The 16,092-nt window shown below is 48.3% G+C and overlaps 1 protein-coding gene across 1 annotated transcript; it reads left to right on the forward strand.

Annotated features, from left to right (window-relative positions):
• The first annotated feature begins 567 nt into the window (after positions 1–567).
• Positions 568–13,024, forward strand: LOC140205368 (uncharacterized). Its single transcript, XM_072272962.1, has 4 exons — positions 568–814; positions 7,078–7,194; positions 8,252–8,381; positions 12,679–13,024. Exons 1-4 carry the CDS (start codon positions 568–570, stop codon positions 13,022–13,024), a joined length of 840 nt encoding a protein of 279 aa, XP_072129063.1.
• Positions 13,025–16,092: the final 3,068 nt, after the last annotated feature.

Below are 16,092 nucleotides of genomic sequence, written 5' to 3' on the forward strand. Positions count from 1 at the left end.
ACTTTATGGTCTTAATCCACGGCGATAAATGAAATATCTATTAGAGTCGTAGAAAAATACAACACAGAAACAGGCCCTTCGGCCCATCTAGTCCGCGCCGAACCATTTAAACTACCTAATCCCATGGACCTGCACCAGGACCGTAGCCTCCCACCCCCCCAAAAAAAACCCTACCATCCAAACTTCCCTTAAACATTCGAATCGGGCTCACATGCACCACTTGCGCTGGCAGCCCGTTCCACGCTTTCTCCACCCCCTGAGAGAAGAATTCTCCCCTCGTGTGTCTCTTCAAATTTTCACCTTTGACTCTTAACCCATGACCTCTGGTTGTTGTCCCACCCAACCTCAGTGGAAAAATCCTGCTTGCATTTACTCTACCTATACCCCTCATAACTGTGTATAACACCATCAAATCTCAATCTTCTCCGTACCAAGGAATAAAGTCCTAACCTATTGATTTTTTTTCCCTTATAATCTGGTCTTGCAGTCCCAGCAACATCCTCGTAAATTTTCTCTGTACTTTTGGATTGTGGATATAACGAACACAAATAGGCCATCATCAGACAGATGGACTGCAAAAGGTTACTGTTCACCCACCGGAGTCGGCATCTTTCAGCTCACACGTTTCCACCATCTGGAGTTCAAAGTGAAGCCGCTGCCGACACGTCATTGGCAACAGAACAGACCAAAGGGGTACATCGAACCAGCGTCCAGAACCGAGGAAGAGGAGGGAACCTGCACACAACCTGGAACCCGTCCGTGCTCAACGCACCCTTCTTAGAATTCAACAGATCGCAGAGGCAAAGGACTGAAGGTAAAATCGACCTGGCCAAAAAAATTTAATTGGGCGGCGGCGCGGAGTTTGTATTTGGGTTAGGGTTTATCGAGAAATGTTACAGTGCGACTTTAGATGAGAGTTTTGAATAATTGTTGCCTGGATTTCGAGTACGTAATCTGCGGATGCAGTTGTTATTCTAAAAAAATACTTTTGCTCGATTGTTTCTTTTAACCGGTGCTGTGGAAAATCCCAAGATGCGCAGTTCGGTAGCAACCTCGCGCTCACGGACAGTGTAACACACTCTCTTACACTCATTCACAACTGTCTCTGCGACATTCATTCACAACTACGTCTCAGCGACAAGCATTTCTCAGTGACGCCATCCACACCCGTGTGTCTGACTGACACCACTCAGGCTCAATGACTGACTGACGCCAGACTCAGTGTGTCTACAACACCACGCACACCCCGTGTCCGACTGACACCATTCACACTCCGCCTTGCTGACGCTATTCAGACTCGGCACCTCGGTGGCGCCATTCATCCAGTGTGACACAATCTCAGTTGTAAACATCTGACACACCTTCTCACATTTACCATCGCTCACACCTGACCATTCACCCTCAATCTCGCACACACTCAGTGTGGAAACTGTTCCGCTCCCCCTGAAAGGCTTGGTTTCCCAGTGTGGAACCTCCCAACAAGCCCCAACACCCGCGGCCTCTCCATGTATGGGCAACAGTGTCAATATATTGCTGATGTGGTTGCTTTGTCTTCACGGTTAACAGCGGAGACGCAGGCTGGTTCTCTCCTCTCATTATCGCTTCTTGCAGCTACCTCACACCTGCCGAGAACCATATTCAATCTTGACCTTGGCTGCTGTCTATTTGGGGTTTGCAGGCTCATGAGAGTGCATGAGGAGCATGTGATAGCTCTGGGCCTGCACTCACTGGAGTTTAGAAGCATGCAGGGCATTCCCATTGAACTATGAAAGGCGTAGGTAGAGTGGATGTGGAGAGGAAGTTTCCTATAGTGGGATAGTCCAGGACCAGAGGGCACAGTCTCAGAATATAGAAAGATGTCCTTTCAGAACGGAGATGAGGAGGAATTTCTTGAGCCAGAGGGTAGTGAATCTGTGGAATGCATTGCTACAGATGGCTGTGGGGGCCAAGTCACTGGGTATATTTAAAGCAGAAGCTGATAGGTTCTTGATTATGAAGGGCGTCAAAGGTTATGAAGAGAAGGCAGGAGAATGGGATCAAGATGGATAATAAAAAAAGCTACAATGGAATGGCAGAGCAGACTTGATGGGCTGAATGGCCTGATTGTGCTGCTGTGTATTTTGGTCTTCTTGTGACCATGTGGGTTCATCCCAAGTGCTCTGACTTCTTTCCACTTCCCAAAAACACGCGGGTTGGCAGGTTAGTTGGACAGTGTAGCTATCCCCTTGTGTAGGTGGGTGGTAGCATCTGGGGCAAGGTGATGGGAACTTGGGGAGAATAAGATGGGCTAGGGTTGGGTCAGTGTGAGATAGTCAGCATGGAGTCAGTGGGCCGAGGTGTGCTGTGTTTCTGCAATCCATCCATTTCACTGCCTTTGGATGTCTACCCGAAGAATAACTTCCAATGCCAACAGTGGACGCCACCTCTCGACGTGGCTGAGGGGAAGCAACGGCTGACGGCAATGAATGTGCTTTGCTACCGAGGTCGTAAGCAGGATCCTTTGCAGTGTGGAGGAACGGCAGTTTCTTCGTGTCCACGCCCAGTGATCCCTCAAAGTTGCTGCACGTTGATAGGGTGGTTGAGAAGGCCTATGGTGTGCTGGCCCACATTAGTCAGGGGCCTGAGTTCAAAGGCCGTGAGGAAATGTTGCAGTTCTGGTTAGACCACACTTGGAGGATTGTGTTCAGTTCTGGTCGCCTCATTACAGGGAGGATGTGGAAGGTTTATAGAGCGAGCTAGGGGCTTTTCTCTTTGGAGTGAAGGAGGATGAGAGGAGACTTGATAGAGGTGTGTAAAATGATTAAGAGGCATAGATAGAGTGGACAGCCAGAGACTTTTCTGTAAGGCGGAAATAGCTAATACAAGAGGAAATAATTTTAAGATGATTGGAGGGAAAGTATAGGAGGGAATCCAGAGGTATTTTTTACACCAAGTGGTAGATGTTTGGAGCGCTCTGCCACGGGGGGTGGTAGACACAGACACATTAGGGGCATTTAAGTGACTCTTAGATAGGCACATGGATGAAGGAAAAATGAAGGGCTATTTGGGAGAGAAGGGTGAGGTTAATCTTGGTGTAGTTTAAAAGTTTGGCACAACACTGTGGGCTGAAGGGCCTGTACTTGTCATGGTCCGGTCTGTGAAGTACGCATTCCGGTTCACGGTCCGGTCCGTAAAGTATGCATTCCGGTTCACGGTCCGGTCCATGGACTCAGGACTCCGGGTCTTCCAGCTGTCCCTTGTTTTGATTGAGTTAATCATAGGCACCTGATTCCCATCTTGGGGTTTGGAATATAAGTAGCCTTGGGGTTGAGTGTGGGCTGCTATTTTCAGTAGATAAAACTCAAACTGTATTTTTTTTTTTTAACCAGGAAAAGGGTTTGAGGTAGGGAAGAAGTTAAGGATGTATGGGGTTGAATTAGAAAGGGTTGCATCATTTAAATTTCTGGGAGTTATATTTGATTCACGATTTACATGGGCAGACCATATCAGGAAAGTTGAGGAGAAATGTAAAAAAGTCATAAATGTGATGAGATGTTTGACTGGTAGGGAATGGGGAGCAAGTTGTTCAGCTTTGAAGAGAATGTATGTGGCTTTAGTAAGATCTGTATTGGATTATGGAAATATAGTATATGGATCAGTAGCTAGGTCTCATAAGGAAACCGGATGTGATTCAGGCTCAGGCCTTGAGAGTGTGCAGTGGGGCTTTTAAAACGTCACCAGTGTCAGCACTACAGGTAGAAATGGGAATAATGCCTTTGGAACTAAGAAGGATACAACTGATGGCAAACTACTGGGCTAATTTGCAGGGGCACAATGATTCTCACCCTACTTAAGGAGTGTTGCAGGAGTGCTGGGAAAATGGGAGGTTTCAGAGGGATACCTTTAGTCGGGTAGGGAATGATATCGCGAAAGAATGTGGAGTGTTTGATCTGAGGATAAGTCCTTCAGTAGTTTATCCGGTTGTAGCTCCATGGAAGCTTGTATGGCCTGACATAGACTGGCATTTATTAGAGGTAAAAAGGAAAGAAAGATATAAAACAGATTTGGTAAATGCATTTAACTGTCATGTGATGGAAAAGTATGGTGATTATACTCATATTTATACGGATGGTGCGAAGGAACCTGAAACAGGAGTGACAGGGTTTGGGGTGGTAATACCAGCAAAAGAAATTGGAATCAGCAGAAGAACATCTAATAAGTTAGGGGTGTTTACAGTGGAGATGCTGGCAGCGTTGGTTGCGTTGCAATGGGTGCAGAAAGCCAGACAAGCTAAAGCATTGATATGTTCAGATTCATCCTCAGTTCTAGCAAGTTTAAGGTCTTTTCACACAAACAGTCGGCAAGATGTACTTTATGAAGTCCTTCAGTTAGGTACAAGAATTGCAAATCAGGGAGGTCAGGTAAAATTTCTATGGGTTGCAGCGCATGTAGGGGTGAAGGGGAATGAGAGGGTGGATGAGTTGGCAAAGAGGGCGTTAAAGAAAGAAAATGTGGAAATGCACATTAGTATCAGTAAAGCAGCGGTTAAGTGTGTAATCTGGGAAAAAGTCAACTGAATGTGGCAAGAAAGATGGGACAGGGAGGGGAGAGGGAGGCATTTATATCAAATACAAAAGAGTGTTGCAGTTACTAGGGTAGGTAATGGAAACAGAAGAGAGGAAATTGTGTGGACTAGGTTAAGGCTGGGGCATTGTGCGTTAAACAAAACACTGAAAATGATAGGGAAACACCAGACAGGATTGTGTGAGGAATGTCAGGAAGAGGAGTCAGTAGAACATGTAGTTCTGAGTTGCAGGAAGTATGGGATACAGAGAGAGATGATGAGAAATAAATTAAGGGAGTTGGGGATGCAGGAATTCACATTAAAAGGGTTGCTGGGCATGGGTGAGAGAGCACAGGTCCGGGTATTTTTAGCGTTTTTAAGGGGTACAGGGGTTTTTTATAGAATATGATGAATAAACAGGAATAGGATACTAGGATGGTCAAAGATGGGAGGGTGAAGTGTACGTTTGTGTGTGTATATATATATATATATATGTGATTGGGTGAAGGGATTTAGAATGTATGTCTAGTGCACATTCTGGAGCAGAGGGTGGCGGTAATGCACCATTAAGCTGGATGCTGACCACCGTAAAACAAGATACAGACAGTGTGGGCTGCTGGTTTGTCTTGTCAAGATTCTCTGGGAGCAATCTGCTGGTGGAAGGCTAGAGTGGTCACTTGCCATCTTTAGGCCATGTTGGGGAGCCACTGCTTCATGGAGCCTTGCTGTCGGTAGTTGGAGCTGTCTTTGTGGTATGGATTTGGCTGTTTCCCGGGCCAGCTGAGTGGCTGTCAGCCATTCTGAGCTAAGTAGGGATCCGGCTGTTTCTGTAGTCAGCTGAGGATGCTGGCTGAAACTGTGACTTGCAGCAACCCTGATGTAGTGATGGAACTGTCTGTTGTCCTTTGGTGTTTGTCTCTTCTTGTCCTCGCCTCTGTGGGGTAAGTCAGGCCGTTCTGCTGTTGCCCTGCGGGGGGATCTGTCTCTTCTTGTCCTCGCCTCTGTGGGGTAAGTCAGGCCGTTCTGCTGTTGCCCTGCGGGGGGATCTGTCTTGTCTTGTCCTTGCCTCTGTGGGGTAAGTCAGGCCGTTCTGCTGTTGCCCTGCGGGGGGATCTGTCTTGTCTTGTCCTCGCCTCTGTGGGGTAAGTCAGGCTGTTCTGCTGTTGCCCTGCGGGGGGATCTGTCTTGTCTTGTCCTTGCCTCTGTGGGGTAAGTCAGGCTGTTCTGCTATTGCCCTGTGGGGGGACCTGTCTCACCTTGGTGTGGAGATAAAGTTGAGTCCCGGCTTGTCTAAGGATAAGTCCCGGCTCAGTGTTTATGTACTGTCCAGTCTCGTGTTTGTGTTGTGTTAAAGATGAGTCTTAGCTTTTTGAAGGATAAGTCCCGGCTCTATGTTGATGTACAGTTCCCAGTCTGTCTCTGAGCTCCAGCCTCCAAGTTATCAGCCTGCAAGCCTCAAGAGCCAAGACCCCAGCCTGTCTCCAAGTTCAAGAGCCAAGACCCCAGCCACGTCCTGTCCTGAAGCCATGTCATGTCCTTGCCTGGTTCTGGGGTCCAAGCCCTAGGAAAGACCCAGGTTCTGGGTCCTTGTCCAGCCTCGGGCTCGGAGTCGAAGCCTTGTTTCCTAGTCCATGGTTTCTAGTCCTGGTCCCACTTTCCCTTGCCCAGGTCTGTGTTCTTGTCCCTGCTCCTTGCCTGTATCCTGACACGTCCCTACTCTAGTCAAGTCCTGTTCCTTGTACTTCAGTGTCTGTGCCTTGCATTTGGGTCCGCTACCCGTGCCCCCATTGTGACAGTACTGTTCTCTGTTCTATGTTGTAGGAGAGGGTGAAGGGGGAAGTCGCAGAAACCCCCCATGTTCCAGTAGGCTTTCTGTCATACGAATGTCTTGTGTTCCATGCAGGTTGGCGGTTTATCTTTTCCTGCCACAAACCCGCCCCTAGGGAGGGCAACAGAACTCGCTGGGGTGAAGGGGCCTGTCAGAGTTGGCGTCTGAGGGTGGTATGGTCACCCCGGGGGAGTCGTTCATCGCTCACTCTGTGGCTGATAGTGCTCCCGAGACTGGCCTGGTTTTGTCACTGTCCACCCTACTCCCAGGGCAGATGCTTTCCCCGAGGAAAGTCTCTTTACCCCTCCCAGAGTGAACACTGTTCCCAAGGTGCAGGTTACCCCTGCTCCAGGGGCCAGGCCCTCACCACTTCCCGTATTCCCGTCCCGTGGGACTGATCCTGAACTCTTCCCATGGATTGGCTTTCCCCTGAAACTTACCCCCCCCCCTCAGATCCCCAGTTTGTTCTTATTGAGACACACCGGCCCCTTCCCCACAGACAGCGGAGCACCCTCACAATCGTTCTGAAGATTGATGGGATTGGTCCTCTGAGGGCCAGCATGATCCCAATGGGCCGAATGGCTGGGCTTCATTATGTCACCAAGGTGTGTACTCAACCCCTCCCCCGTGAGACTGAAGTCAAGTCACAATATTCCTTCTCACCGGTGGAACCAGATGTAATACCCACTTGTTTCTGCACTTCCAGGGAGATCTATGTCCAGGATGACGATGCAGCTCGTATTCCTCGTTCTGCTCTTTGCGTTGGCTCAGAGCCAGGGGCAGCAGGCTAGTGAGCACCGGACATGGAACTACCGAGAAGGAGGTAGGAGGTCTGGGCAGTGAGTCTGTGGTGTGTTCGTTCTCGTTTTTTTTTTTCTTTCTTTCTCTCTCTCTCTCTCTCTCTCTCTCTCTCTCTCACTCACTCACTCACTCACCACTCACTCACTCACTCACTCACTCACTCACACACACACACACACACACACACACACACACACACACACACACACACACACACACACACACACACACCAAAGTGCAGATACCATCAGGATGTATAATGGGGTATGGAGGACATCTAAGTGCATGAACTGGTTGAATAATAGAATGTGGGCAATGTTTGTTGGCATCAATTAATCTGCAAAATGTTGGATTATACAGTGAAGAGCTAAAATCATTGGAATGTATAGTGACATGTGGAATATGTTGAGAAGTGTACTGTGGTGTGGAGAATGTTACGTTGTGTCATGAGATATAGAGAATGTTGGGTTGTGTAATGAGATGTGGAGACTGGTTATGTAATGAAATGTGGAAGGTGGTTGTGTGATGAGATGTGGAGACTGGTTGTGTAATGAGGTGTGGAGAATTTTGGGCTGTGTAACGAGGTGTGGGGACGCAGGGTTGTGTAACGAGCTGTGGAGAAGGTTGGGTTGAGTAACAAGGTGTGGGGACGTAGGGTTGAGTAACGAGGTGGGGGGACGTAGGGTTGTGTAATGAGATGTCAATCTTAAAGCCAAAATCAAAGTTGAGTATAATACCATTTGCTGAAATACATGTCCGCAGAGGTGCAATGAACTCAAAGTAATGTCACAGGCAAATAGCATCAGATAAGCAACATCCACAAATAAAATACAAATGGAACATACAGTAAATTATACATGCTTTTAAAATTAAAAACAAAAAAAAATACTATTTTAATACAAAGTGATCAAAATGGTCATAGATGTGGAGATTACTGGCTGTTTAATGGGGTTTTGGGAGTTGGTGTAATGGGGTGTGGTGAATTTTGGGTTGTGTAATGTGGCATGGAGAATGTGCAGATGAAATTTTGCCAAGCTGTAGCTCATTACGTTTACTGTATAACGTGCTGTTACACCCAGCCGACATGGTGAACATTAACGGGGTCCGCAGCATAACCCGCCTGCTGAACCATTGGGGAAATCGCATCTTCAAGCAAGTGAAGGAGACAGTGCTGAGCAAACCACAGGAGGTGCTGCCGGACTACGCCAGGTAGGGAGAGGGGAGGAGAGTGGGAGAGCGACAGGGAGATGGGGGGGCAGGGAGAGGGGTTGGGGGAGCTGACAAGATTGCGGTTAAAGGGAGAGAGGGGAGAGTGTAAAAGAAAGGAGGAGGAAAGGGTGGGGATAGAGGGAAAGTCAGAGAAAAATTGAGAGAGGTGGAGAGGGAGAGAGAGAAATTGGGAAAGTAATGTTGTGGGGAGAGAGAGAGGGGAGACAGGTAGACAGAGCAGGGACACAAGAGGGAAGAAATGTTGGAGATTGATACGGAACTTTAGGAGTTAGGGTGAAAGAGAGAGTGCAAGGGGGAAATGGACGGAGAAAACATGGGAGAGTGGGGAGAGAGGTTGGAGAGATGGATAGGTACGGAAAGTTGTGAGCTAGGAAAAGGAGAGAGCAAAAGGAGAAATCAATTCAGAGGGAGAGAGATGAGAGTGAGAAGAAAAGAGGGAGTCGGTGTTTTATTCACTTGTTGGGGGATGTGGGCATTGAAGACAAGGCAAGTACCTATTCCCTGTTGGACTGCCTTGAGGAGATGGGGTGAACCTAACTCCCGTTGATCTGGTTGAGTGGGGAGACCCAGGACACAGTGACATATCTGGGAGTCGGGATGATTTGTGCTGCAAAGGAAGCCTTCTATAGCCCTGCACCTTCTGATCTCAGCTATAGAACATGGCCCAGCCTGTGACTGTTGTGACATAAACAAATAAATCTCAAGACATTGGATGGCCAAAATATTCGCACAGCATCTTCAACAGCAAATGAGGTCCCTATCCACAAACCCCACTCGGCCTGCCACTGACACCATCCTCACCTTGCGCCTTATCACCTGTGGACACCAAACATTTGTGGGCGTTTCTGACATTTGCATCAACTCAGTAACTGTCGGGGATGAGCAAAAAAGTTTTAACCAACTAAAACTTGTGCTCTTTTCCTTGTGCTTTCGGCACGTCAACATATTAACACACAACACACATCAAAGTTGCTGGTGAACGCAGCAGGCCAGGCAGCATCTCTAGGAAGAGGTACAGTCGACGTTTCAGGCCGAGACCCTTCGTCAGGCCTGCTGCGTTCACCAGCAACTTTGATGTGTGTTGCTTGAATTTCCAGCATCTGCAGAACTCCTGTTGTTTGCGTTTTTTAATATTAACACGCAGTTCACATCACTGAAACTATCTTAACAAACAGCAACTACCAATGAGTGTACCTTTCACTTGAAGCCAATCCCCGTGCCTCCACTTCTACAGATATGGACTGCATGCTTGGAGCAGATATAAACTGGCACAGGTTCAAAGGCAGATCTCCCAGAGCCCGGGAGACTTACAAGGACGTAGCCAGGACTGGAAAATATGAGCTACGAAGAAAAATTGGACAGGCTGAGGTTATTTTCTTTGGAACATAGAAGGCTGAATGGAGATTGAATTAAGGGGCCTGGGAATTACTGTGAGGGACTGTTTCCTCTTGTGAAGGGGTCAGACACCCTGTGGTGTAGATGTAGAGCATCTTGAAGATTAGAGAAGGGGCACACATCAAAGTTGCTGGAGAATGCAGCAGGCCAGGCAGCATCTCCAGGAAGAGGTGCAGTCGACATTTCAGGCCGAGACCCTTCGTCAGGACTAACTGAAGGAAGAGCTAGTAAGAGATTTGAAAGTGGGAGGAGGAGGGGGAGATCCAAAATGATAGGAGAAGACAGGAGGGGGAGGGATGGAGCCAAGAGCTGGACAGTTGATTGGCAAAAGGGGTATGAGAGGATCATGGGACAGGAGGCCCGGGGAGAAGGAAAAGTGGGGGAAGCCCAGAGGATGGGCAAGGGGTCAAGGGGTATAGTGAGAGGGACAGAGGGAGAAAAAGCAGAGAGAGAAAAAGAATGTGTATATAAATAAATAACGGATGGGGTACGAGAGGGAGGTGGGGCATTAGCGGAAGTTAGAGAAGTCGATGTTCATGCCACCAGGTTGGGGGCTACCCAGACGGAATATAAGGTGTTGTTCCTCCAACCTGAGTGTGGCTTCATCTTTACAGTAGAGGAGGCCATGGATAGACATATCAGAATGGGAATGGGATGTGGAATTAAAATGTGTGGCCACTGGGAGATCCTGATTTCTCTGGGGGTTAAACTCTGTCTGAGAGGGTGCTAGGGGCAGAATCCCTCACCACCATAAGAAATGAGTTGAATAAGGTCATCCAGCCCATCGAGTCTGCTCCGCCATTCCATCATGGCTGATTTATTACCCATCTCAACCCCATTCTACATTCTAGTCATAGTCACGCTTTATTGATCCCGAGGGAAATTGATTTTCATTACAGTTGCCCCAACGAAGAATAGAATATAAATATAGCCACATAAAACCATAAATATTTAAATAGTAATATGTAAATTATGCCAGGAAATAAGTCCAGGACCAGCCTATTGACTCAGAGTGTCTGACCCTCCAAGGGAGGAGTTGTAAAGTTTGATGGCCACAGGCAGGAATGACTTCCTATGACACTCGGTGTTGCATCTTGGTGGAATGAGTCTCTGGCTGAATGTACTCCTGTGCCCACCCAGTACATTATGTAGTGGATGGGAGACATTGTCCAAGACGGCATGCAACTTGGACAGCATCCTCTTTTCAGACACCACCGTCAGAGAGCCCAGTTCCATCCCCACAACACCACTGGCCTTACGAATGAGTTTGTTGATTCTGTTGGTGTCTGCCACCCTCAGCCTGCTACCCCAGCACACAACAGTAAACATGATCGCACTGGCCACCACAGACTCATAGAACATCCTCCGCATCGTCCAGCAGATGTTAAAGGACCTCAGTCTCCTCAGGAAATAGAGAGGGCTTTGACCCTTCTTGTAGACAGCCTCAGTGTTCTTTGACCAGTCCAGTTTATTGTCAGTTCGTATCCCCAGGTATTTGTAATCCTCCGCCATGTCCACACTGACCCCTTGGTTGGAAACAGGGGTCACCGGTGCCTTAGCTCTCCTCAGGTCTACCACCAGCTCCTTAGTCTTTTTCACATTAAGCTGCAGATAATTCTGCTCACACCGTGTGACAAAGTTTCCCTCTGTAGCCCTGTACTCAGCCTCATCTCCCTTGCTGATGCATCCAGCTATGGCAGAGTCATCAGAAAACTTCTGAAGATGACAAGACTCTGTGCAGTAGTTGAAGTCCGAGGTGTAAATGGTGAAGAGAAAGGGAGACAAGACAGTCCCCTGTGGAGCCCCAGAGCTGCTGATCACTCTGTCGGACACACAGTGTTGCAAGCACACGTACCGTGGTCTGCCAGTCAGGTAATCAATAATGGCGGCACAGTAGTATAACTGTGGTTAGAAATACACTTCACAGTACCAGTGACCCGGGTTCAATTCCCACCACTGTCTGTGAGGAGTTTGTTTCTTCTCTCTGCGACCGCGTGGGTTTCCTCCAGGTGCTCTGGTTTCCTCCCACAGTCCAAGGACCTACTGGTCGGTAGGTTAATTGGTCATTGTAGATTGCCCCATGATTAGGCCAGGGTTATATTGGGGGTTTCTGGGCAGTGCAGCTTGAAGGGCCAGAAGAGCCTACACTGGGCTGTATCTCAATAAATAATTAAACTTTGATGTCCTTACTAATCAAGAATCCATCAACTTCTGCTTTAAATATACCCAATGACTTGGCCTCCACAGCTGCCTGTGTCAACAAATTCCACGGAAAGCCCATTCTCCCACCTTCTCCCCGTAATCCTTACCCCCTGACTACTCCAGAGCCTGTCAACCTCTGCCTTAAATACACCCAATGACTTGGGCCACTCAACCCTCTGTGGGAACAATTTCACCAACCTCCGGTTGAAGACATTGCATTTTAAAGGGGGACCCCTTTATTCTGAGGATAATGTGTATCTGGGAAACTGTTCTGGGATAATAAACCAGCCTCCTCGCTCTAACTGGTCATTGCTTCCAATCTCAAGAGATAAGATCAATTGTAATTTGTTACATGCACCTCTGAGCATACAGTGAAATGGGCCCAGTTGCATGAACGGTTAACACAGTCCAAGGATGCGCTGGAGGCAGCCCGCAAGTGTTTCCATGCCCGCGATGTAGTAACCCTTACTCACTCGTACGCCTTTGGAAGGTGAGCGGAAACTGGATCACCCAGAGGAAACCCGTGCGGTCACGCCAAGAATGTACAAACTCCTTACAGGCAGTGGTTAGAACGGAACCCAGATCGCTGGTGCAGTAACAGTGTTAACTAACCACTGGGCCGGGCACCGTACTTCCCATTTCCCATTCACTAATCCTGTCTCCTGCCACCTCCTTTCAGAATTCAGCCATTCTCCGAAGCTCTCGAAGACCTGTTCCGAGAAGCTCGCTTGCTGAAGAGGCGACTTGGCGTCCTGACCGAGACCCTGTCGGGCTTGGAGAGGGCAGTCGCCCAGGTGGGATACGGGAAACCGGTGAAGGTCAAGCGCGTGGTGATGAAGGCGGCGCCGGGGAAGCACCGGAATTCCCACCGCACCTCAGCGCAGACCTCGGCCCGGACCGTTGCCCGCAGGAGACCAGCGGGAAGGAGGCAACCCGTTGGCAGCAACAGGAGGAGTTCGAGGGTCAAGGGTCAGCGAAGAGTTGAGCGGTCAGCACAGGACTGCAAGTGCAACCTGGCACTGTGAAATGCGCTATTCCAGAACACAACCCCGTGCGGGAATTTGAAAACTATTGTTATAATCCTGACACAACGATCTGCATCTTAAATAACAACAAACTTCATTTAAATAGTATCATCGACAAGGAAACTTTCATGTTACTGCAAAGCGTAATATCCTGCCCTTCAGTGGAGAGTCAGCCAACAAAATCCAATACCAAGCCAAAGTAGGACGTTTCAGGGGCATCTTCAAGAAGGGGGGAGATTTGGAAAGGGTTAGGGAGGGAATTCCAAGTGTCAGACGCAAACCGTTGTAGACAGGGCCACCAAGGTGAGCTCAGCATGTGTGGCCCCTCCAGATTGTGGTGAGCTGCCCCCTCCCCTCCACTGTAGTCCCTCTGATAATTCCTCCATAGTGCTGCTGGGTGCAGTGCAGGATCACCAGCTCACGATCATGTGTGAATTGGGGGTGAACTTTTTTATCATGCTGGTAGAAACTGGGCAAACGATTGCTGTGTGTTTTGCAGGTGGAGAACACTGCAGCCAAGGTACAGTGGTGGTAGCGGTGGGGATGAATGTTAGCAGATGGCTACCAGCCAAGTACCCTCCCTTCTCTGGGGGTGACATCCATACAGGAGGTTCTCAAGGCTAGTCAGTCCTCCACCCATCTTCAGCTGCTTCATCTCAAAGTCAGGATTTGAGATGTTTGCTGATGACTGTACAAGATTCAGTTCCGTTCAGTGAATGAAACAGCACGTGTCCCCACACAGCAAGTTCTGGATGACAACCAGACATGCGTTGATAGCTTCAAAGGTTTCAAAGGTACATTTAATGTCAGAGAAATGTATACAATATACACCTTGAAATGCTTTTTCTTTGCAAACATCCACAAAAACAGAGGAGTGCCCCAAAGAATGAATGACAGTTAAATGTTAGAACCCCAAAGTGCCCCCCCATCTCCCCTCCCTCCCACACATAAGCGGCAACAAGCAACAATCCCCCTCCCGGCAAAAAAAAAACATCAGCATCTGCCACCAAGCACACAAGCGTGAGCAAAGCAACAGCAAAGCCACAGACTTGCAGTCACCCCAAAGTCTTCACGTTTCACCTGGTATTCGACATACCACAGGCTCTCTCCCTATTACGGGAGAAAGGGCTGTTTCCGTTTCACAGCGAGAGGGGTGACATAACAAACAACTTGTGAGTGACATTCACACCACCAAGATACCGGAGGTGCGATGGCCTTCATTAGTTGGGGGAATCAGGTTCGAGAGCCTGAACGTAAAGTTGCAGCTCTATAAAACTCTGGTTAGACCACACTGAGAGTATTGTGTTCAGTTCTGGTTGCCTCTTTGTCAGATAGTAGAGAGAGTACAGAAGAGATTTACCAGGAAGCTGCCTGGTTTAGGGAGCATGCCTTATCAGGATAGGTTGAGTGAGCTACAGCTTGTCTCAGGAGGCGATTTGATAGAGATGTACAAGATGATAAGAGGCATAGATCGAGTGGAAAGCAAGAGACTCTTTCTCTGGGCAGAATTGGCTAATACAAAAGGATATAATTTTGAGGTGATTGGAGGAAAGTATAGGGGGAATATCAAAGGTAGGTTTTTTTTACACAGAGTGGTGAGCGCTTGGAACTGCTGGGGTAGGTGGTAGAGGGGCATATAAGAAATTCTTAGGGACATGGATGATAGAAAAATGGATAGCTATGTGGGAGGGAAGGGTTAGATTGATCTTAGCGTAGATTAAAAGGTCGGCACAACATCATGGGTCGTGCTGTAGTGATCTACACTCAGTGGCCACTTTATTAGGTACACCTGTACATCTCATTGATGCAAATATCTAATCAGCCAATCAAGTGGCAGCAACTCAATGCATAAAAGCATGCAGACATGGTCAAGAGGTTCAGTTGTTGTTCAGGCCAAACATGAGCATGAGAAAGAAATGTGATCCAAGTGACTTTGACCAGGGAATGATTGTTGGTGCCACAGGGGGTGGTTTGAGTATCTCAGAAACTGCAGTCCTGCTGCTGAAATCTGCAGATTTTCACACACAATGGTCTCCAGAGTTTACAGAGAATGGTGCAAAGAACAAAAAAGCATCCAGTGAGCAGCAGTTCTGTGGGCAAAAATCCCTCGTTGATGACAGAGGTCAGAGGCAAATGTCCAGACTAGTCCAAGGTGACAGTCATTTAAGTGACCACGCATTACAGCAGTGGTGTGCAGAAGAAGGTGCAACACGTTGAACTTTGCAGTGGATGGGCTATAGCAGCAGAAGACCACAGGAGGCACCTAATAAAGTGGCCGCTGAGTGTATGAAATATGTTCTATGTCTTACGGCCTTATTTACAACACAACCTCCACAGCCGTCTGTGGCAACGAGTTCCACAGATTCACCACTCTCTGGCTAAAGAATTTCCTCCTCATCTCCGTCCTAAAAGGACACCCCTCTGTTCTATTCTGAGATTGTGTCCTCTAGGCCTAGACTCTCCCACCGTACGAAACATCCTCTCCACATCCACTCATCAAAGCCTCTCACCATTGAATAGGTTTCAATGAGGCCCCCCCCCCCTCATACTTCTGAATTCCTGTGTAAACAGGCCCCGAGCCATCAAACGCTCTTCATATGACAAACCATTCAGTCCTGGAATCATTTCGTGAACCTCCGTTGAACCCTCTCCAGTTTCAGCACATCCTTTTTAAGACTAAGGGGCCCAAAGGTGCTCACAGTAGGCCTCACCAGTGTGCAGAGGGCCCTCCACCAGCACCCAGAGGAAACCCATGCAGTCACAGGGTGAACAACCAAAATGCTTACGGACACTGGCGGGAATTGAACCCGGAGCGGTGATTGCTGCCGCTGTAAGGCGCGGTGCTAACCACTGCAGGGCAGGACGAGGTTGTAAAGTGAAAGGGGGAGGTATCAGAAGTTGGGGAGTTGTTTACGTGTGGGCTGCCTGCACAGGGTCCTTGGGGACTCGAACGCTGCAAGTCAGATGTGGATGGGATATTTTCCAATGACTTCACGTGCATTGTACAGAGAGTTGGGGAGTGGGGGGCAGCTGTGGAGCCTGTTGAGATGACACAGGGCAGAGATAAA

The sequence above is a fragment of the Mobula birostris genome, chromosome 11 (genome assembly GCF_030028105.1).
Source record: "Mobula birostris isolate sMobBir1 chromosome 11, sMobBir1.hap1, whole genome shotgun sequence".
NCBI classification, from domain to species: domain Eukaryota; kingdom Metazoa; phylum Chordata; class Chondrichthyes; order Myliobatiformes; family Myliobatidae; genus Mobula; species Mobula birostris.

Coding starts and splice junctions, on each gene's coding strand:
- LOC140205368 (XM_072272962.1), top strand. CDS start 568: ATGGACTGCAAAAGGTTACTGTTCACCCACCGGAGTCGGCATCTTTCA. Junction 815..7,077: donor GCAGAGGCAAAGGACTGAAG/GTAAAATCGACC, acceptor CTGCACTTCCAG/GGAGATCTATGTCCAGGATG. Junction 8,382..12,678: donor GTGCTGCCGGACTACGCCAG/GTAGGGAGAGGG, acceptor ACCTCCTTTCAG/AATTCAGCCATTCTCCGAAG.